The sequence below is a fragment of the Semicossyphus pulcher genome, unplaced genomic scaffold (assembly GCF_022749685.1).
Source record: "Semicossyphus pulcher isolate SPU_LCO1_2020_fin unplaced genomic scaffold, fSemPul1.0.p SCAF_24, whole genome shotgun sequence".
Lineage (NCBI taxonomy): Eukaryota > Metazoa > Chordata > Actinopteri > Labriformes > Labridae > Semicossyphus > Semicossyphus pulcher.
In genome coordinates this window covers 5431739-5455315 of record NW_027211698.1, presented here as the reverse complement: position 1 = coordinate 5455315, position 23577 = coordinate 5431739, and the positions used below count along the sequence as shown (strand labels likewise).

Sequence of the window (23577 nt, the reverse complement as noted above, 5' to 3'; positions counted from 1 at the left end):
GGGCTAATGTGACCAGAATGAACTGGTTTGGGAGACAAAAGCAGGGGGTGAGGGGAGGGAGGTGCATGAGGGAGACACACGAGAAACAAGAGAGAGAGAGACTTTCTACAACTGACCGGTGAACAAGTAAGTGCTCTTTAAGTTTCAGCTCATCCTTTACATCACGTTTATACACTTTAGTTATTTATGCCTGACAAAGAAACACGAACAAGTTTATTTAGTTTGTTCTACTTTGTGAGTCTATTGTCTTTTTAAAGACATTTAACCCTTAAAAGAGCCTCAAAGTTAGAAAGTTTGCTCACAGCTTCCACTCAGAAGATTAGCTTCTGTATAAACAGAAGCCTCAGATCCTTGCAAACTTTACCAGCAGGATTTACGCTTTACAAATGTATCCACCTTATTTCTAATGAAATCCACAGACTGTCTCGTGTTTGTGATTCAAACATGGACAATATAAATCTTTGAACAAGGAAAACATGAACTTTATTGGCATGAAACAGTTTGATATGCAAATATAAAAGCAAAGTTAGAAGAGTTTTTATTATTTTGACTTTTAGTTTAAATTAGTTTTTTAAGACATGAGATACTTGTCAGGGGCGAGAGCCAACATATGCAAAATATCCACATGTATAAAATAAAGTGACTAAAGACATTCAACAAAGTTTTGTTTTTACTATTTCAGTTAAAGGAAACGTTTTTGACATTCTAGTTTTTGTTATTTTGTTAATTTTCATCAACGATACCAACTTTGGATTAAAGCCAATTAATTATACTAGTTCAAAAGTCTTTTTAATAAACCTCAAATAAAGAATAATTACATCTTGAAAACATTGCAAACTTGCACCAGCAGGATTTATCGCTTACAAATATGTCTGCTTTAGTTCTATAAACTATTTGGCGTTTATGGTTCAAACATCTTTAAAAAATGCATTTTATTGGCATGAAACTTGTTGATATCCCAACATCAGAGGCTAGTTAATCAGACTAGTTGAAACTGTTTAATCCATGTTGTTTTGCATTTTTGCGCTGAAAGAAAATCACTTGTTTTAAGAACTTTTCTTTTGAAAGGGACGAGGTAGATTTTTCAAAATAAAACAGATGTAAATGTAGCCGAGCTAACGGCTAGTTTTACAAGAAGTTCCCTTTGTTCGATGTTGTCGTGCATCCTGGAATGAATAACTAAAACAATGTTATACACCCGAACTTTGACCTTTTGAAACAAGGGTTAACCCTAAGTACACAAATACATTGAAATTAACCATAGGTGGTTTTCTAGCACTAATCATGTTAAAGCAGCTGGGAGGGGTTTTGTGTTGATTTGGGCGCCTCCTGTGGACAACAGAGGTACTGTTCTTTGATCTTGCTCTGGAAAGAAACCTTTTTGTCTTGTTTAAACAGCTGTTTGCAGGATAATAATGACATAATGTATTTATTTTTGGCTATGTGAGGTTAACAATACTTTGTTTGCAACGTTAGCCTGTATTGTTATGTCTTATAATCATAAGCTAACAGCAGGATAAAGCTGGCTGCAAGGACAAAACGAATGCTAACTTATGAGCTAATCGTGATTCAACCAACAAATTTGACTCATCACATTTTGGGTCACGTTTAGGCACCAAAACTACTTTGATACGTTCAGAAAAAAGACATTATTTTGGGTGTAAATTGTGTTGGTTATGTTTAATTTAATATATGTAAAACAGGTCAGAGTGTGGGGTGATGGGAAATGTAGGCACTGACAGAAGACAGTTTCACAGCTGTGTGACTCCTGTGTTTAAACATTCAGAACTGTGTGTTAAAAATAAACACACATTATTAAGAATAAATCACATTTCGCATTAATATCAAACCCTAACTTCCTCCTTTGCTGCTCCTCGTACCCTCTTTGTTTGCTGCTTATGATCTGCCCACTGGGTTTTATTAGTCTTTATGTAATTGTCCCATTTCCTGTGCCAGATCGGAGCACTCTCCCCTCAACTTAACTCCCAAATACTGCAACTAAAGCTCTTTTATACACACATTATTCTGTGTGTGTGCGTGCGTGTGTGTTGTGTTCACTGTGTAGCAGAGAGGCGTGGAAATTTAGTGTGTGCAGAAGCAGCAGTTTGGCTATTGTAGCATTTTTAAGGGTTATAAATGTTAAAAATGCATGTTTTTGCTTCCTGCTGATAAGAATAGCTTTGTTGTGTTTGGCTCTTAGTGTTCGGGACGTTTCGTGTGTGTGTGTGTTTCTGTGCGTGTGCAGACGAGAGCGAGATGGTAGAAAGGGCAGACAGATGGGAGCAGGGTTGAGAGAATTAAATATTATTATTAGCTTTGCTTTTTGCTGACAGAGACCAGAGAGCTGCAGCTTCAAAGTCGAGCAGAGACGATGATAAATGCAGCTCCATAAAAGTTAATTGTTCGAACCATTATGGGCCCCAAAGTGAGTGTTTATGACCCAGTCAGCTGTGAGTTACGCGCACGTCAACGCCGTAAATCCTCAGGTAGTGGACTCACCTCAGAGAGAAGCAGCTCTTAGTTAGATAAAGAGCTGACTTATCGGCTAATGCTAGTGTAGCATTTAGCAATGTGCATCTGTAATTGACACCAACTGAGATGCTAATTCGGCTAACGAAAAATAAGCTTTAAACAACTTACTTAAAAAACTGACCGCACAACCAACCGCTTTTTAAGGTAGCGATGGTAGCGACCTGTCAAACCCTCCCCTGCGGGTTTTTTCATGTTAAATTGCAGTTAATGACACGTACCAGATGTTTCACATTTAAAGCCTTTTAGAAGACCACCAATTGCATAGTTGCTCTCCTTTTACTGGAAGACTTTAAAGGCGAAACATCTGCAGGAGGAGATGACTCAGGGTGTGTGCAGAACCGAGCTTGTGGTTGGTGACTTCACTGATACTGGAAGTGACACGTGAAAGTCTGCCCTGATTGCATGTCACTGCAATTTCTGTGTTTTACGTAGGCAGGAATTGGACCAGCATGACGTCGACCCTCTGTTGCTGAGTCGGGATTCTGACTAAAAGTTTAGTGTTTTTCACACTGCGGGTCCGCCTCAGCGCCGTAACGCAGCCCCGTCCTCATGCCGCATACATTGTACCATGCAGCGCTGGCGTAAAGAAAAATGTCAGCCGTGAGCAGGACAAGTGAAAAGTGCTGTGCACGATATGTTAAACTATAGAAATACTAGTTTGATGCTTCACCACACGCACTTACAGCACAAGGAGAAGCCAGCGGCGACAGACAACAGGCAGCCTCGCATCACATCATTTGCTAGCCCTGTTAGCACACGTCGGTGTGATGATACCAGAGCAGAGAAGATTAGCCTGCTAATAACGGACATGGTGACTGTGATATGCTCCCATTAAGTGTCGTGGAAGGAGAAGGCTTCTGTGAGCTGATGGCGTTTGTTGAGCCGGAGTACAAGCCACCATCATACTGGACAGCAGCTACGAGAGGGGAAAACATGCGAGTTACGTGTGAAGCAACACAGAACAGAAGTCCATACAGTCCACTTCCGCTGTGACGTTTGACAACAGAATGCTACAGCGTTAACTGACGGGCCTGTTCAGGTTGTTTAATAGGAAATGCCCATCCCTAGTTACTACCTCCGATGCCGACTCAGAGGCGGAACGACTTCGCCCCACCATTGCGCCTCCGTGCGTTCTACATAGAAGACGTAGCGCAACAGAGGCGTAATAATCCCGCCTTGTACTGGCAGTGTAAACGGGGCTTCTGAAGCATGCAGGAAGCAGCTGTCTGCCCACTTGCAGACCAGCAGCCACAGAACAGGCTGTAATGGCTGCAACATAATCCTCAATGGATCAAAGTGCGTCCACTAAAAGTTCTTGTTGTTTCCACTGACAGGCTCAGATTGTTATTCTAAGTGTCTGACGACATTACAGAAAGGATCCCTACAGAGATAGACCTTTTTGTTACAGAGGAAGATGATTTTTTTAACCATCGCTCTCTGCAAACACACCAGACTCCATTGAAAAAATCAGCAATTTTAGCTCAAAGAAAAAGGAAGTTGCTGATCTACCTCTGCCTCGGCCAGCTACTTCTTTGCTTGTAGCTCAGGGCCCAGGTTAAAACAGCTGTATAGACTAAAACATCAGATGGGCCTAAAAGCAGATGTGTGCATGTGGTGTCTCTCCCCTCCACCGTCTCTGTGGTCGGCCTCACTCTGTGGTGTAGCTATGAGGTCATACACGGACATATAAAAAGTCATTTCTGCTCGGCTGCTTTCAGAAATCCCTAATTACAGAGTCAACAGCAACACACACACACACACACACAGATTCACCAGCTCTCCAGCCCTCATCCCCGTCCTCTCTCTTATAATAATTTTGTCAGAACCAAACGACAAACTCTGGCGGCTGTGGAGCTAAATTAGTCATTTTTCTCGGCACACTCGCTCGGCTTTCCAGATCAAAAAAAAAGCGAACATGCCGCAGAAATTCATCCGGTCAGCGTTTTTCATTATGAGGCGAGTGTGCGGATCAGCCGTGGTCCTGTCAGATCACAGCCCTGTCTGTGCTAAATGCCAGCTCTGCAGACATTAAAATTAAAGGTTATTTGTTGTAATCCTGGATCCATGCTGCAGACAGAGACCTCGACATAATCATGGCGCCATTAAACAGGACCTTGCTTAAAATCCTGCAAAGACGAGGTCAAAATCAACGACCGACCTCTCGTCATGGAAAAGATCGTGCTGCCTTAACCGTGGAAATCATTGTGCACCTACAATTATAATAAAGGTGCATTCAGAGGGAACACAAAGTTCAGTCTGACCTCGCTGTAATTGCACAAATTCCAATACAGGAGTGTTTGTGTAAAAAAAGAATCTGACAAAAAGGATCCTTGGAGACTGTCTGCACAAAAATAGAGCCGTTGTCGACATCTTTTTACAGCCTATGTTTGCGTGAATAGTTTGGTGGCGACCTCTAGTGGGCGCAGTTAGGACAGAAGAACTTTGACCTAGGAGGGAACGGGCTGCAAGTTCAGAAACACGTGCAAAAGTCCAAAACAAACGCTGCAAATGAAGTACGTGCTGCAAATAGCTAAATAAAAAGCATCGACAGCAAACGTGCAGCAAATACAGAAATGATGCAAAGTCGAAAACACACCGAACAGGAAGCTCGTGCAGAAGAAAAACGCTGCAAATCATCACAACGGAAAAACTCAAAGACACAAAAAGTCAGTAACCTGCAATTAAAAATGCCTGAGAGAGGAGGAGAGAGGAGCTGAACAACGGATCGCAATTTCATCGTCAGAGCACACTTCATTAATAATCACATCCGCATGCAAACATTTGATCCATCAGAGGGCTGCACACGTATATTAACAGCGCCCAGGTATATTTGGCGACACGATTGGTTCATTACTCTCCTGCACCTGTGGCGAGCAGCGTCTCCTGTAGTGCTGTCACAATTGGCCACAAAGGACGTTCGATTATTCCTTCGAAAAAAACATCAATTCGGACTGTTCGAATACCGATTATTGCTCAAAATGTCCACAAGGGGGCACACCAATACAACGAGAGACAAACTTACTTGCAAAGATATATTTATCTAAACATAAACATGCCTTTTAAAAGATCAAAATAGGCTTCCTACACCTGCAAAATATACAAATAAAGTAATTAAGTTACAGTAGAGCGACAATCAGCGCTCCTAGCGAGCTGTGCTGTGACAGGTATATTTATTTAAACAAACGTCTTATGTCTTAGTTATGCTGGAGGTGAGACTCTCTCTCTCTCTCTCTGGCCGGGCTTTCGATTTGAGTTCTCCGCCATCATTAGCACACCCACGGTTGTTGTATTAGCTCGTTTCAGCTCGACTGAAGTTAATCATTAACGTATCTTTGCATGAAGTGACGTCGTGATGCATTCAAAGATGCTCTGTAACAAACCTTGTTATGGAGATGTTTTAAAAAGGATGTAAGTGCAGCCGTGTGGCGCGGATGTCATTCAGCACCACGTCGGTTTTCATCGCTTCGACACGCAGCGTCTTTAACGGCGAGCCTCCTTCGCGCGCGGCTCACCTGCTGCTGTGAGAACGAGATCGCAGGGTGAACAAACCTCGGAACGCAAGTTGTGTTATTTTGGCGACTTTGTGCAGCTCGTGATGAATGCCAACAGAGCAGATAGATGTAGGGATAAGGAACCAGAAAGAGCACCTGTGTGCAGGTACAGCAGATGAAAGAACTCAAGAGAAACAAGATGAGCCGATTAAAGTAGCTTGTGAGCAAACACAAACATATGGTGGAGCACAATTATAGTGGGGATATATACGGTATAACCTTCTTTAAAAAGAGTAAAATATAAATTTACATTTGGCTGCACTGATGAACGTCACAGCTAATTGTCCTCTTACTTTCACATGGATCGAGTTTAAGTGAATCTAAAGACTTAAAGAAGAAGAATTTTGCACTGGTTATATCCTAATTTAATCTCAGCCACTGAAGAGGAAAGAGAGCATTTGTTCCTTCTCTTCCTCTGACACACTCAGTCCACCATAAATAACCTCTCTTACAGTCTCCTCCCTGCAGAAAGCTTTTCTTCCCTGTTTGTTAGAGAGCCACAGTTTGGTTTCAGGACTGTTTTCTTTCCCTGTCTCATGGCAGACGGACCTCTCGGCACTGACAGAGATAATCAGAGCAGAGAGAGAGGAGAGTCACTTCAGGGAGTTTCGGGTTTTTCTCTCTGATAGTGCAAGAATTTCACATTCCCACAGCGACTGGAGAAGAATGTGCACGTCTTTAAAATCCGTCTCTCATTGTGTCTCTCCGTCCTCAGACTATACACAAGATGATTGAAATCAAACAGTTTTTCTCTGAGGCGTTAAATATTGAGAACTAAATAAGCAACAATCAAAGTGAAAGTTTGAGAAAAACATCTTAAAGTATTAAAGAGGAGTTTAAGACTCAACAGCTCAGCTAATGTTTTGCATCGGGGCCGTGTGGGCGTCTGATTCAAAATCCTAATTTCAAACGACAAACACAAAAGCTCAGAGAAAAATCGAAAGACTGTTAGAAGAAATAACCACAACTGGGAGAGTTTTACAAGGCTTTAAACCTTCAATAAATCATAAATAAGGGAGAATTATCTGCAGCCCTGCAAAGGTTTCGCCCAAAGAAAGTTCTGGCAAGATTTGGTTTCAAAGGACAACAAAAATAAAAGCCAAAAAGCTGCAGATCAATAATCTCACCGCCTGAAAATGAACCTACGTTCTGCAGAAAGCATTTTGCAACTTACTGCGGCTGTCAATAAAGTTCCTTTATCTGCAGACTTTCGTGTGTCTGAATCAAGGTGTGCAAAGTTTCGATTAGCCGGGGCCCCCTCGCTGCCAAACACCAGACACAGGATATAAACTAAGCCAGTTCTGGCACAACAACATGCAACCATATTTTCAGAGTTAAACCTGTTATGCAAACTAATCCTCTGCAGCAGGGGGTCCTCTGGGAACTCGCTAACAAGTCCGAAAAAGTGTTGCGAGGGTGGGGGTTGTTGCTGGGTTGTGGCCCGGTCAGCTGGTGCACAAACTTTTATATAGTGATGTTTTTGAACCCACCACAACATGATGTGAACTAATGAGATAAATGTACGCCTCCACTGCCAAGTTATAAGGCTTCTTTCACATTTGTTTCACACGGGCTTGAAGATTTATGTTCCTCTTTTTAAGTCGTATTTATAAAAAGCAATATAATCATGTATAACCAGCTTAATTGTGAGCAGAGTTTGAGGTCTTACCTGAGGCAGAGGGAGTAGAAAGACAGGTGTAGTCCACGTGGGGTGGCAGCTGGGGGTGGTGGATGGATCAAACCATGCAGGACTTTCATGGACACCTGGTTACAAGTCCTGTTTGACACCAAAAATCAAAGTTCAGTTATTAATTTAACCTACATGACGAGATAAGATAAGATGAACCTTTATGATCCCACAATGGGGAAAATGTCTGTGTTAACAGCAGCAAAGGAATGACAAAGAAAAACAGTGCCAAAGTGGTTGTACAGAGGTGATTGAGACTTTAACCCAGTTTAAAGAGGGGGTATTATGCTGTTTCACATTTTAAGACATATATATAATGTTACAATGTTGGATGTTCAGACTAAACGTGGGAGAAGTTTCAAATCTGCAGGTAAAAGTATGTTGGAGTAATCCCCTGCTAAAACAGTCTCAGTCTGCAGGCTGCTGTGAACGCCAGGTTTCACACAGTTTGTTCTACACGCTGCATTTTTGTGACGTCACAAAGTGCAGCCTCAGCGGGCCAATCAGAAGAGAGTGGGCTTCTAGGGGCGGGGTTTCTTAAAAGGGGCAGAGCTGACTGACTGGGCCTGCACAGAGCACCAGTGTGAGAAACATGAGGAGTTTATTAAACTGTAAATTATGCTACGCTACTCCGCAGGTATCACGAAATATGAAGCTTGAAAATAGCATTATAGCTCCCCTTTAAGAGAGGAATAAAAAAAGTATATTGTGTGGTAATAACTAACCAATGAGGGCAGAGATAGACCAACAACTCCTGAGTCCTGCAAGCTAAAATCACTGTTTTTCTCAATGGAGTCTGGTGTCTTCGAAGAGAGCGAAATCTTCTTCCTCGTTAACAGAAGGTCTCTCTCGGTAGGGATCATTACATTGCAGTCTGCATCACGGCCGCTGGCTGAAGCAATCTGTTCCAAATTGCTTTTGCACCAATTAGTAATGTAGACGCAAAAACAGGACCCTGGTTTTAAAACTACAAGAATGTAATAACTGGTACATTTCTTAATATATCTGTAATAAACATTAGCACATATTAAATCATATGAAAAGGAGATGAGCTTCTGTCTCACTGGTCACTACTCTCGCTGCTTTCTTTCTATACACAAACACACTTACTCCCACACACATACATACAAAGCAGCCCCGCAGTGAGCTCGCAGTGTGTTTCTCGGTCACTGACTTCAGACTAAAAATGAGATTGTGTATTATGGATAAAAGGCTTATGTCAGACTGTTCTCTCCCTTTTCTCTCTTTGCTCTGTGTGCATGTGGGCGGCATCGCCATCTCCATCTTATCCAGTAGTTTGTATCTCTTTAAATCTGACTTGTAATGAACTCATGTAACTGTTCTTGTCTTTAACTTTTCTCAGACATGTGGGTGTGTTTTTTTTTGTTGCATCTTAAAGTATTGATTTTCTACAGCCCCGCTCCTGGAGTCACAAACACTGAGATTTGTGTTATTTTGTGCAATTTTCGGAAGTTAACATAAAAAATTCAACACGCAACCTTATTGGTTGAATCAATCAGGATGCACTGAGCTCACCGTGCTCTGCTCTACGTGGTGTGTAGCATGTTTCCTCTGCAGACGCTGCACAGAGCAGGCTAACTATGAGCCACCAGGGACACGGTTATAAAAAGGCCCAGCAAGAAAATACTTATGTATATTTAATGAAACGAGGAATTTGGGTTTGGAAAGTTGATAATTTCACGGCTGAATGCGCTCTTTGTTGCCCTTCTTTTACACACAGATTTGAGGAAAAGCTTGCAAACGTCGTATCACACTGTGAACCAGAAACACAATTAGCCTAACAGCAGAGAAGTAATAATCAAAACAAACCAGGTCAGCTGATTTTTCTACAAAGTAAGCTTTAAACTAAGTCTCAAACTGCGAACGAGGTGGAGGCCGTTGTGTGTTATCTCGACTCAAGCAGAAGGAAAGTGTGTGGCAGCTTTACGGTCAGAAATAAAATAATGCTGTTGACGTGCTTCTTTGAGAAATGTGAGAAATGTGCTGTTGTTGCATATCTCGTCTTCTGGCTTGTGTCTTTATCGTTTAACGGCGTACGTTTGCATTTTGCTGTTTGTGCTGTGGTTGTGGCCTCACGTGTTTGGACAATCTTTACTGCACAATATTTTACATAAGTTTATACATATATATACACATATAATTCTTCTGTATGACCCTGAAAGTGCAAATAAGTCGATTAGAACAGACTAGACAGGCACTGTTAGTCGGTAGAGCAGGGTAGCTCGCCAAGAGGTTCACCTTGAAAGCCTCTTCCCACTTCAGTTCATCCAAACACACAGATGTCCCGCCCCCTCCAATACAAAACAATAGGATAGGCCAGCTGTCAATAAAAAAACGTGATGCTCCTGGCAAGTTTGTCGACGTCTGAGCCTAACCAATCACAGCAATGTTGCAGCAACCTCCATCGACAGGTCGGGTTATGCTCTACGCTAGCTGAGCTAAAGTGAGGAGTTCAGTGCTGTTAGCCTGTTAGCCAGATTAATGATGGACAGTGAAGGTGGCCACGCGAAGAGGAAGCAGAAAAAAAACTATCTCCACGGGGAGTGGGAGCGTTTTTATTCACGAATGTGAAGGACAGGTGTGTGTGCCTCATCTGAGGTCACCAACGTGTCAGTCGACAAAAGAACCAACAGGGGGCGCCACCAGCAGTTACAGCGATGTGATGCACAGAGCTCTTGGACACTTTCATTTTTCAAAGTAGCTCTCAGATGGAAAAAGGTTGGAGACCCCTGCAGCAGAGTATAGCAGCAACTAAACAGCCAACTCAACAATATGCAGATGACAACCTAATTCACCAACACTTTCATCCATTAAATAAAAAAGAACTATTTCAGTGGCCCTGCTCTTCAAGACAGAACTTACTAGTTACCCCCTCGAGTATTAGTTTTGCTTCGAGGGCAAGTTTGGGATATCAAATAAGCAACGTCCGGTTAGATTTTCAAAATAAAGCTTGTTCAGAAACATTAAAGTTTTGGACATGAAACCGTTATTAACATTTAGCAGTTAATGTGAATCTGTCAAAGGAAAAGGATCGTGTTATGGGGTAAAATAAGTACGATATGAAAGAAGTTATGTACTCATTTTAAAAGACGGCCACATTGACTGGTTGGCTTCACACAGGAATCGAACCCTGGTGTCTCCTTTGTTTGACCCATCCATTGACCCTTACAGGCAACCCAAGCAGACACACATCTTCCCCTCAATTCAGCGACACATTACGTTAATTAGCTCGAGGACAGCTGCCTCAAATGATGCTAAAAGGTTAGCCAACCAAGTCGGGCAAAAATTAAATTAAAATTCAAAGTTTTGAGGTCCAGTGTCCGTTTGACCCGAACCTCCCACTTCACTTTACTTCAACGACACTTAAAACCAATGAGCGAGAGGACAGAGACCAGCAGTGACGCTACGGAATAATCTAATGCGCCATATTAAGTATTAGAACACTCACCAAGCTGCTGTATTTAACTAGTTAGGAGGAAAAGTGGCTGCCAGGACTAAAAACATTTTTTAAATGAGATGCTAAGAAGCTAAATGCTAATACCACAAACTAATCTTGGAACTTGTTGGCTATTGTGTGACGACGACATATCCTCTGGGAGCGACGGCCAACTTTTCAGGGCTTCCGATGTAGCCAGCGGTTAGCGATAAAGGACCTCCCCAAAGACCTTTTCCGTGCGCCGCATTGTTTACAGTCCGACAAGGTCTAAGAATGGATTGTTAGCTGCCTTGTGCTCTCCACACCAACTGTTTTTCCTGCAACCAAAGCTCAAACATGATTGGCGAACAGGACTCGGACAACAAACTTAAACCAGAACCCTTTAGACACCAGGATCCTGCGCCTACAGATTCTGAAACAAGAGCAAAGGATAAAATACTAACAATATAGAAGAAAATAATAATGCAATCCAACCGTTCCAATCCGCACCTGTCTGTCTCTTACACACCTACACACGTGTGATGTAACACATGCTCCTGCCCTTTAATCTAAAGGGTATTTCAAATGTGTCGGTCGTGTGAATGGAAATACATCAACATAAATGACCTGGTTCAGCTGGTCCTTTTCTACAGGAAGCACCTTCAGCAGACTGTCATTAACCTTTAACCTGAAAGAGCCTCAGTGTTGATCATTCCTTACATCTGCCTTGACACAATGATGACCTTTGACCTTCAACCTGAGCCCAGCAGTGTGTTGTTGTGTGTGAAAACAGAAGCCACATTAGGGATCATTATTTCCTTATAAAAATGAGTTTCTATAAGCAGTTTTAAAAGTTCGTTTGGTCTCATCACATCACGGCCGTCTCATCAGTTACATGGTTTTAAAAGCCTGTGGATCTGATCTGGACCAAGGTCTGGATAATTTAAGCTTTATAGCCATAAATATTTTCTTTATCCCCCTCGCTGCTGCTTCAGTTGATCCTGCTGAAGCTCGGGGGGGTTTTCTCAGGGGAAGCTGCTGTGGTGCTTTTCAGCTGAGTCCCTGGACAGGTTATTAGAGCAGCAGTGCATAATTGCTGCCTGGTTGGCGTGTGAAACATCCACTCCAGCAGCTCTGCTCGCACTGTTTATTACCGACTTCATCAAGAGGGGAAAAACACTGGAAAGTCGCTGTTTTTTCTGCTGCTGTGCATGTGTTCTTTTTGAGCTTGGACAAGTATAAGTATTGTTTGTGTCAGTCTGTACTGGGCTTACAGCAGTTTGACATTTTTATTAGGTTCTCTAAAGCCGCTTTCCCACTGGTCAAAACACCTGCGAACACCCTATTAAATGGAAAGGCTACAATCTGCATTCAGACCCGGGTCAAACAACTCTGCAGGAGACGAGGTTAATTATCGCCTCGGCTCCGATCTGCATTGATGGGAACACAAAACCCCGGTCGACACGCTAATCTCCGCCCCCTTTCCGATGCTCCATCGCTAACTTCTGTGGCTCCTCGTCATCTCAGCTACAAATCCACCCGTCTCTGTCCGAGCAGCGCCCGAACATCGTTCCACATGTGTCGAGTTTAATGCACAGACTGAATGAGTGATAGATACAATAAAGACCTAACCACCGTTACATCTTCACTGGATAAGACCCTGTCTCCGGCACGTTTGTGACGTCACACGGTGACGCAGCAGAAAAGAGACCGACAGGAGGATACTTCACTGGCAATGGGAAAAGAGACAATCTGCATCTATAAGCGGGTCTTACCTTGAATCTCTTGTTGCCTCCATCTGCAGGAGTTTGCTCAGTTGTCTTGGCGTCCAACAAGGTGTGACTGACAGCTCCTGAAAACACAATCAAACCGAGATGTTAAATTACTTATAAATTAATAAGTTTTACTCAGGATTTTAAAACACATCTACTGGATTGGTTGTGGGATCTGGAGGGATGGGGACGTACTTTTTTTTTTTTTTTTTTTGGCCTTTTTGGCTTTTTTTTATTTACAGGACAGCTGAAGATAGACAGGAAATGTTGGGAGTAGAGAGTGGGGGGATGACATGCACAAATGATCGGCAGACCAGGAGTCGAACCTGCGATCAGTGCGACGAGGACTGTAGCCTCTGTATATGGGGCGCCTGCTCTACCGACTGAGCTAAACAGCGCCCCGGGGACGTACTTTTTTAATGTCTGTTGATCGAGACTTTAAACGGTATTAAAGGTAGAAATCCAGCACTACAGTATAAGTTTGTATATTTCCAGTATGTAAATGTGATGGGATAAACTCAGCGCTGAGGCCTGGAGGTGACTCAGTCGATGTCTGATCCTGCTGCCTACTGAGGTTAAGTTAAAGAATCAGTAATGAAGTCTGTTGTCGAGGATAAAAGACTTGTATGGATTAAAGAACATGTTGGCATCCATCTTCTGTTGTTTTGTCTTATCTCGTCTATTTAAAGAAAACTTTCTAGAAAGATGTAGACTCACATCAATGAGTGAACTACTTTCTAACATCCGTACGTCTGTCTGTGTTTGGATAAATGACAGTTTTAGAGATGGGTGTGACAACGCAGCGGCTTCGTTTCTAAAAAGGTATTTGAATGTAATCTTTGATGAGCTTTCCTGAACAGTTTGTCAGCAGACCTGAGCGGAGCGGGCCGAGATGTTGATGTTGGAAAGCATGAAATTTCTCAACACCCACTAAGGCGGGGTACGCACTACAAGATAATCAGGCTGATTTCGGGCCTGATTCCCTCCTTCAGACTAAAGTCCTGATTGTCTGATGGTTGTAAAGACGATCTCTCAGATGTTCCTGTGTTGTGAGGGATGTTAGAGTGGTTTTACTTCCCCCGATCTGCTCGGGAGAACATCGTAACCGCACTGATTTCAAACATTAAACATGTTCAATATTGTGGATCGTCACGTGGAACCAAACGATAGCCAATCAGGAAGCAAACTGACTAAAGCAGGAAGCACAACAACCGCAGCCATGGCGACAAAAGAGAACGTGCAGCTTAAAGTAACATGTCGAGCCCATGTTCAAGCCGTCTTTGTTCTTTTTTCTTCCTGAATTTTCAGTCAAAAGTCCAAAAACTATCATCATCAATTCTTCCTGCCCGTCGTCCGCCATGTTTGTTTCCTCTAAAGTCTCGTTTGAGTGCCAGAGATTTCCAGCTGTGAGAGTCGGACTCTGATTGTTGGTGAATGAATGTGTTAGTGTGTGGTGTCATTCTCTGTCGTCACGTGTGGCGGTTAACATTTTAAACATCTGTCACTGTGAGCCAGACTTCAAGAAGTATCAGGTGAAAACATCTGTCCATTTCTGTCAGAACACCACTGCAGCTGTATGCGTCCCCAGGCCAAAAGAATGAGTTATATATGAAAAAAACTAACTTATATCCTGGTAGTGTAGGTGTATTTTACAGGGTGGGCGATATATCCTTGGAATGTGTGAACTTCCAGCCTTATTACTGACTACAGCTTTATGGTAGGCTAACACTTAGCGACCCAATCAAGTTTGGTATAATCACAGGGATGGAGGACCCAAACTCAGACGGGTAAAACTATTTATGACAAAGGAAAGGAACATAAAAGGATTACAGAAACTGAGGTCCGATGAGGACCAGGCCAGAATGAGAAGGTCCAGAAAACAAGGCAAAAGGTAAAAAATCAGACACGAGAGGGAAGGGTGAATTACAAAATAAAACAGGAAATGAAAACAAAATATCGAAGAGAATAAAGATTAACAGCTGGATATATCACTTTAATACCTCTTTCCCACCAAAATTAGCGCGTTGACGCAGGTTTTTTAGACCGTGAGGACCCGCTAATAAATGCAGATTGTCTCTTTTCCCATTGCCAGTGAAGTATCCTCCTGTCGGTGTCTTTTCTGCTGCGTGACCGTCTGACGTCACAAACGCGCCGAAAACAGGGTTAGTAACCAGTGAAGATGTTACGGTGGTCAGGTCTTTATTGTATCTATTACTCATTCAGTCTGTTTATCAAACTCGACAAGTTTGGAACGATGTTCGAGCGCTGCTCAGACTGAGACGGGCTGAATTTGTAGCTGAGATGACGAGGAGTCGAAGAAGTAACCGACGGAGCATAGCATCGCGCCGGAAAGGGGGCGGAGATTAGCGTGTCGACACAGGTTTTGTGTTCCCATCAATGCTGATCGGAGTCATGCAGAGTCATGTGACCCGGGTCTGAATGCCGATTGTAACCTTTCCCACTAAGCAAAAAAGTTAGCGTGTTAGCGGGTTTTTTGACCAGTGGGAAAGCGGCTTTAGTTAGATTATACGATTTATTTAAGGTTTAATTGCTGAAAAGAATATAAGAGTAATTAAATGTCTAATAAAAAGGAAAATCATTGTATTTATTTTCCTTAATTTAAAAAAAGATACAGGATCAGTTTTCATCCAGTAACTTGGCCAAACATTCAGACGACTGATATCAGCTTCATAGCTGGCTCTTAAACTACCAGCCAGCTCAGTGTGTAGAACAGTATCTGCCTCATGTGTCCAGTATTGATCTCTATATACATTTAATCCTTTATGATTGTGTTCTTGCATGGTGCGTTCACAGCCCCCTGTCTTGCGTTATTATGAGCTGTGATGGTGGAGAGAGCAGCAGATAATGAGTCCACATTAAACCCCCGGGCTCAGGGTCAACACTTAATGGTCGAGCTGTTTGCGTGTATGTGGAGCCGTGTAATGTTGATTCTGTGTGTTCTGTCTGTGCAGGATGAGAGCTGCTCTGCTGCTGCTGCTGTTTGTTACTCTGACCGTCACCGCGGCTGCGGGGAAAAACAAGAAAGGTGAGGATCTATCCCTCTCTCTCTCTGTCCTGTCTGCTCTGTCGCTTTCTGTGGTCCTCCTGTCAAGTCGAGTCAAGTCAATCTTATTTATGTAGAAATATATACAGCAGTGAAGTGCCAAATCAAAGCAGAAGTTAACACATGACAGTTTAGAGACAGAGCAGGTCGAGATCGCAGAGCGAGCACTCGGCAACAGCAGCGAGGAAAAACCTTCCTGTTAGACAGAACTAATGTTACATTACAGATTATAAACAGAGACGGATCGTTAGCGTCCAACAGTTATTATCTTTTGTTCTATTTGAGCATTACAGCGAAACAACATAGACAAAAAAAACACAAAAAGACACTTTAAGAAGGAGGAGGAGGAGGAGGAGGAGGAGGAGGAGGAGGAGAAGAAGTAGATGTCGAAGAAGAAATAAAAGAAGTAGAAAGAGGAGAAGGAGAATAAGGAGAAGACGATCAAGAAGAAGAGAATAAACAAAGACGAAGATGGAGTTTGAGGAGAAGAAGAAGAGGAGGAGACTAAGATAAAGAAGAAAAAGAAAAGGAAGAGTAAGAGAAGAGGAAGAAGTAGATGATGAAGAAGAAGGCGATAAAGAAGACAAAGACAAAGATGGAGTTGGAGGAGAAGAAGAAGAAGTTGAACTCAAAGACGCAGACAAAGATGGAGAAGAAATAGAAGAAGACGAAGGAGAGGAAGATGAAGATTAGGAAGAAGAAAAGGGAGGAGGAAAAGGAGAAGTAGATGATGAAGGAGTAGGATGACATGAAGAAGTAGTAGATGAAGAAGGAGAAGAAGTAAATGAAAAAGTAGTAGATAAAGAAGGAGAAGTAAATGAAGAAGGGGAGATGAAGAAGGAGGAGAAGTAAATGAAGAAGTAGTAGATGAAGAAGGAGGAGATGAAGAAGAAGGAGAAATAAATGAAGGAGGAGATGAAGAAGGAGGAGAAGTAAATGAAGGAGGAGATGAAGAAGGAGGAGAGGTAATGAAGAAGGAGGAGATAAGGAAGAGGGAGAAGTAAATGAAGAAGGAGGAGATGAAGAAGAAGGAGAAGTAAATGAAGAAGGGGGAGATGACTAAGGAGGAGGAGGAGGAGGAGGAGTAAATGAAGGAGGAGGAGAAGTAGATGAAGGAGGAGATGAAGAAGGAGGAGAGGTAATGAAGAAGGAGGAGATAAGGAAGAGGGAGAAGTAAATGAAGAAGGAGGAGATGAAGAAGAAGGAGAAGTAAATGAAGAAGGGGGAGATGACTAAGGAGGAGGAGGAGGAGGAGGAGGAGTAAATGAAGGAGGAGGAGAAGTAGATGAAGGAGGAGATGAAGAAGGAGGAGAGGTAATGAAGAAGGAGGAGAAGTAAATGAAGGAGGAGATGAAGAAGGAGGAGAGGTAATGAAGAAGGAGGAGATAAGGAAGAGGGAGAAGTAAATGAAGAAGGAGGAGATGAAGAAGAAGGAGAAGTAAATGAAGAAGGGGGAGATGACTAAGGAGGAGGAGGAGGAGGAGGAGGAGTAAATGAAGGAGGAGGAGAAGTAGATGAAGGAGGAGAAGAAGAAATTGATGAAGATTATTATTTTAAAAAGTGAAAAGTTTTCTGATTTTTCTGGTTTAATGGAATCATTTCAGAGTCGAGCTGAAACAACTGATGAATTAAAAGTTTTTCAAAGTTTTCAACAATTAAGTTTGTTTCGACTGTTTTGATTTGAGAAGAAAAATGTAAATTTTCTGATTCCATCTCCTTTAATAAGAATATGTTTTGGCTTCTCTCCTGCATGACAGTGAAGCACATAATTAGGGTTGTGAATAAACAAGATGTTTTTGAAAACCTCATCTACGCTTTGGCTTTTAATGAATCAGGAAAACAACAGACATCATGATGACACTGGCTTTCATATTTGCCCCGGCCTTAGAGAGAGCAGCTCAGGCGGAGCGCACAGACTGTCGCATCTGTAGATTGCACTCGATATAAAATATTAAAACTATGTGTGTCTGAAATAACGAGTGAATAAATATTTATCGTGTCCGCAGAGAAACACAAACCCTCCCCGTCCGGGTCAGGATGCACTGACTGGCGCTATGGCAACTGTGTCCCTAGCAACGGGGACTGTGGAGCCGGGTTTAGAGAGGGGTCATGTGACCAGCAGACCAAGAAGATGAAATGTAAAGTACCGTGCAACTGGAAGAAGGAGTTTGGAGGTAACATGCCTGCGCAGACACACACACACACACACACGCACACACATACACACGCACACACACACACACGCACACACACACACACACGCACGCACACGCACACACACAGCTCCATCAGACTGTAAAATAAGAGATTAAATGGATAGATAGTGCAGGTGAGATTATGGAGGGTAAATAAGTATATCAGAGTAAAGTAGTCTGGACAACATTTATTGCAGGGTGTTTTCATCACATAATCCACTGACACTGAACGACTCCTCAGTGTGAGAGGTGGAAACAACAACACAAACACCTGCAGCATGTGATGCAACCCAGTGCAGCAGCTCTGCATCAATCAACTCTGTGAAGCTATGAAGAGACAAACTGTCCTGACCATAGTCTGTATAAAAAGATGGCCGACATGACAGCTCATTAAAAGTGAAGCCAAACCCTCTCTATCGCCCCCTGCTGACTGGCTGCAGTATAGGTCATAAAGCCCGCCTCCTCCATGTTAACAGATGGGACATGAGTCAAACTATAAAATCTAAATTCACGTTAAATACATGTTTCTCACACAAGGTTTCTGTCATTATAGTTAGTTCTTATCATGCTGATTTATGTCAAAGTGAGGAGGTTACTTTTAATTAGTTATTTGATGCTATAAAGAGGGGGCGTGGCCTCGTGATTGACAGCTCTGTTGACAAATGGGGCTCCTGCAGCGTTTCTCTACTCCGAGTAGCAGAGTAGAGGAGGAACGGCGAGAGGAGACGTAACTAACACGAACACTACAGTCATGTTTACACTATAATTTGTGGTGTGATATGTGAACTTGAAATTACCTGGCCTTCTTTTTTACTATAGCATTACACTAAGTTATAGTTATAGGGATAGCATAGCAGTAGCTGTATTGTTTAGTGATATACCTAAGTTATTTTAGCGACTAGCTCTGTTAATGGGTAACAAAGTGTAAGAAGGTAAGATGAACATCTCTGCGGTGCAACCAAACTCACTAGTTTCAACAGTTTAGTGTCGACAGCGTCCTAAAAAAATGTGTTTCATCGATTGTATTTTTTATGCTTTAGTTTTTTCCCCCCTTTCCCTGTATTGTTTGTCTGCATCAGGGCTTTCCCCTTTTCTTTTGTTTTGCTTTACTTGTTTTGATCCAAGTGTAATCATTGTGTAAATTTCATCTAGAAGTTCTGAATTTTAAAACCAAGTGTGTTTCTTCTATCTGTCCCTTCCTCTCTCTCTTGCAGCTGACTGTAAGTACCGGTTTGCCAGCTGGGGTGAGTGTGATCCAGCGACTGACCTGCGGACCCGGACAGGGACGTTGAAGAAGGCTCTGTACAACGCAGAGTGTCAGCCGACCATTACTGTGACCAAACCCTGCGCTGGAAAAACCAAGACAAAAAACAAAGGTTAGACTTTAAATATCATAACGGCGCGTCTCTTTATCAGAGAATAACATACAGTGACGTATATTTGCTCTTTAAACAACATTTTTGGTCTCATCTCTTTAAAGTATTTTGTCCAACCAACAGTCAGAACCCGAAAACTCTTTGTTGGCTCTCTTAAGTGACAAAGAAAAATGTTGACATTTCAGCCTCGAAAATGTTTGTAAAAAAAAAAAAAAGTTGGCAGTTAAGTTTCTTTCAATCGACTAATTGATTAATAAGATGTTATAAAAGGACTGGCCTGATTGATGAGCAAACTGGTGTGGGCATTAACTGTTCTGAGACAAATGTTTCTATGATTCCGATGAGACCTTCACCTTTCCCAAAGCACCAGGATCATGCATCGAACACACAAAATATTCAATGATAATAGGGTGGGACAAAATATGGATATATGGCAATATATCGTCATCCTGAGTCATGCGAGACAATTAGCGATAAGCTGGCGCCGAATATCGATTTTTTTAATTTACAAATATACGCTCTAAACAGACCGCGTCACTACTTCATGGCTCCTCGCTGTGGTGCTTATGACATGAATGAGGGTAGCATGAACGGAAATTAATTGGCAGAAGAAGTTAATCAGATATCGGAGACGTCTCACAGAAATATCAATTATCGCAGAATCGCTGTATCCTGATACTATGACTATCATGGGCCACGTATCGTGTCGCGTATCATATCGCATATCATAACGCGTATCGAATTGCATATCATATCGCGAGCTACCCTGCGATTCCCACCCCGAATAAAGATTAGAAGAATAGCTCATTCACTGCTAATAACTTAGCTAAATACATCAGGGGTTCCCAACCCCCCGGTCCGCGGACCGGTACCGGGCCATTGGTCATTTAGTACCGCACATACAAACATACGCGGAGTCAGAACCGTCGCATGGGCTGTGTGAAGTGTGCAACCGCACAGGGCCAAGCGCCTCTGAAGACGCTTCAAAAGTCGCTCAATTCAGCTGAAAAAAGCACGGACCTGGCAACCCTGGCTTCGGATCCCATGAAACCCCACCCCAAATATTATTGCTACTGTCTGGTCCGTGTTGTCAAAGGTCGGGAACCCCTGCTGTAGAGGAACCCCTTTTGATGTAAAGACCCTGAAAATGTTCCTCTAGCACCTTCCTGAGGACAAACGTACAAACTTTTTAAGATTAGCAAACTCAGAGGAAACGATTCTGCCTATCGAGCCTTTAATAAGAGTTTAATTATGTCGTCTTTATTGCATTTCAGTGTCTTCACATTTCCACTCCTCTCTTCTGTGCACTTCTCCTGACACTCTTTTATTCATCTTATTCCTTTACCAATAAAGAACTATTTGTGTGAATTAATGCTGAGAGCAATATCTGTGTTTGTGTCTGTCTTCCAGGAAAGAAGAGAAAAGGCAAGGGGAACTAAAGAGAAGCGTCTCCAGGGACAAGCATCTTTTAAAAAATAGAAATAAAACAGCATCTGAAACAGTGCAGCGGCCCCAACACTTAAAGATTCATAGCCTTATTTCCATTCACACATTTTCTAGTCTTCTACAAGCTTCCTTCACAGCGACAAAAAACATTATTCCACAACAATATTGTCCAAAAAAATGTCTGCAAGGCTTTCTTTCATATATCGCTGCCAAATCTTCCGTAGAATAAATGCATCTTGGCGTCGACTTCACCATGACTACGCTGGGAACAGGAGCTATTAGAACTCCCAAGCTGCCTCTTTTTTGGGACTGAAGCATTTTGTTCATCTTGGATGCGTCGTAGCTTATACACACAAACTGAATACTGTGTTTTATGGGTTCTGCTCATTCTGGTTCATTAAACACAGCCAAGAATCCCTTCTTAATAATTCTTGTTAACATAGCTGCTTGTAGATCAATTTGTATTAGGATTATCCGCTTAGGACCACACAAGCTCCTGTTAGACTTACCTTTTAAATGAATATTGATAGATAATCTGTCACTTTCTAATCTTTTCTTTCACTCTGTAGAAGGTTTGCAGCTACAGTGTATTTTCTATTTTCTTTATTTTATTAAACTGAAAGAACACAGCCTGGCGTTTTGTCTTTTCTTGTATTAGTAATTGTTTTAACTCTGGCACCATGCATCTTTACTTTCTTTCCTTTTTCTTGGCAGGTCTTGATTGTTTTTTCAGTCAGCCTCATAATGTAACTGACCGAATGCATCCCATATTTGTTGTAAATAACTCCAACCTGAGGCCACAATGGGCCCAGTTCCAATCCAGTTTTTACGATCATGGACTCTCAGTTACAGTTTAGCTTGTAATGCTGAACAATGGATCCTTTCCTCGCCATAACCAACATGGCAAACGTATTTCCTAGGAGGTAGCGTTGCTATTACATAACAGCATCTCTGTCAAATCTCTATTTCATTAATAATATTGTTCTGCCCCGAGTGGAGGAGTTTAAGTGTATCAGCAGTCAGCAGTAATGCAGGCATTGTACTGTCACAATAAAGAGGGAGCTGACCCTAAGGCGAAGCTCTCAATTTACCACTCACTCTACGTTCCAACCCTCACCTGTCCTCATGAACTCTGGGTAGTAGATACAAGCAGCTGAAATGAGTTTCCTCTGCAGGGTGTCAGGGCTCAGCCTTAGAGATAGGAGCCCGGACATCCGGAGGCAGTTCGGAGTAGAGCCGCTTCTCCTTCGCATCTAAAGGAGCCAGTTGAGGTGGTACTCGGTATCCTCCCGGGCGCCTCCCTGTAGGGTTTCTGGGCACGTCCAACGAGGAGGAAACCCCGGGGTAGATTCCCCAGGAGGAGCGGGAAACGTTGATGGGGAGAGGGACGTCTGGGTCACCCTGCTTAGCCTGCCGCCGCAACCAAACCCTGGGTAAGCAAAAGGAAATGGATGGATTGTTTTCTGATTCAAAACTGCCAAATTTCTGACGACTTGTGTAACAGCTGTTTGACAGGTGAGAAGTCTGTATTAAAAGTTGTTACTGGGTGTGTTCTGGTGCCATGTCACTTTGATCTCATTTTAATGACCTGATTTGGCTGTCAGCGTAAAGCCCACACATCCAGTCAGTCTCTCTCTCATTCACACACACCTCGTGTGTCACTCTGCCTTTGATGTAGGTTAGAGAAGAAAGCCTCCATCAATAAATAAACAGCTTACTGCTGCCATGATTTATTTCTGCGATCTTCATTTCATCTATGACTCGCAACGTGTCAGGGCTCCACACGTGTAGTTCCTGATGTTTGTGAAGGCTGATGAACCTGGTATTGATATTTGACATAATACAGATCACTCGCGTAAAATGTGTCTGTGGGTTTGATAATCTGTCTACATGTTTGGTTTTCTCAGATAAAGTCAGGTTCATGTTCCTCGTTTTGTTCCTAAACTTTCAATTTGCACAAATCTCTTTCATGCGTCTACAGACAAAGGAAGCTCGGCCCGTCTGTCCTTGGCATGTTTCAAATGATTTTCACAGTTGGAGATGCAACAATCAATTTGACTCTTTGGATTGTAGATTCAGAGCCAACTCTCTTTGTTGAGATTAATCTATTTTGATTGACAAAATCAAAAACATGGTACAGAACATCTCTGGACCAAGGACGTTTCGTCTAGTTGCCTCTTAAACTTCATCGTGCAATAAAAAACAGATGTCCAAACTCCTGCATGCTTTGTGCTATTGGAACCACATCTGGTAGACTTGAAGATGTGTTTGAATCAGAATGACAATGTGGCCAATAGGTGGCACTGTAGGCAGCACCATAACTTAAAGATTTCTCCGTCTGTCTTCCGCCTTTCTTGGGAACTGTTTATGTGATCGACTTTTCATTTGGCGCGTGTATTGCTGAGAACCCAAAGAAGTGCAGTTTTAAAATTTGGTGCAATTTGGTAAGAGGGTTGCGCTTTCACCACTTCATCAGTTTATTTGCTACTCTTACAAAACTTTAGCATTTGAACTTTTC

At 42.5% G+C, this 23577-nt stretch overlaps 1 protein-coding gene across 1 annotated transcript; it reads left to right on the top strand.

Annotated features, from left to right (window-relative positions):
• The first annotated feature begins 71 nt into the window (after positions 1–71).
• mdka (midkine a) lies at positions 72–21682 on the top strand. Its single transcript, XM_069675397.1, has 5 exons — positions 72–126; positions 15951–16024; positions 18049–18216; positions 19452–19613; positions 21024–21682. Exons 2-5 carry the CDS (start codon positions 15952–15954, stop codon positions 21050–21052), a joined length of 432 nt encoding a protein of 143 aa, XP_069531498.1. The 5' UTR covers positions 72–126; position 15951; the 3' UTR covers positions 21053–21682.
• Positions 21683–23577: the final 1895 nt, after the last annotated feature.

Bases quoted from the DNA above. Each gene is read 5' to 3' on its own strand.
- mdka (XM_069675397.1), top strand. From the start codon at position 15,952: ATGAGAGCTGCTCTGCTGCTGCTGCTGTTTGTTACTCTGACCGTCACC. The intron at 16,025-18,048 runs GTGAGGATCTAT...TCGTGTCCGCAG, and splicing joins TGCGGGGAAAAACAAGAAAG to AGAAACACAAACCCTCCCCG. The intron at 19,614-21,023 runs GTTAGACTTTAA...TCTGTCTTCCAG, and splicing joins AACCAAGACAAAAAACAAAG to GAAAGAAGAGAAAAGGCAAG.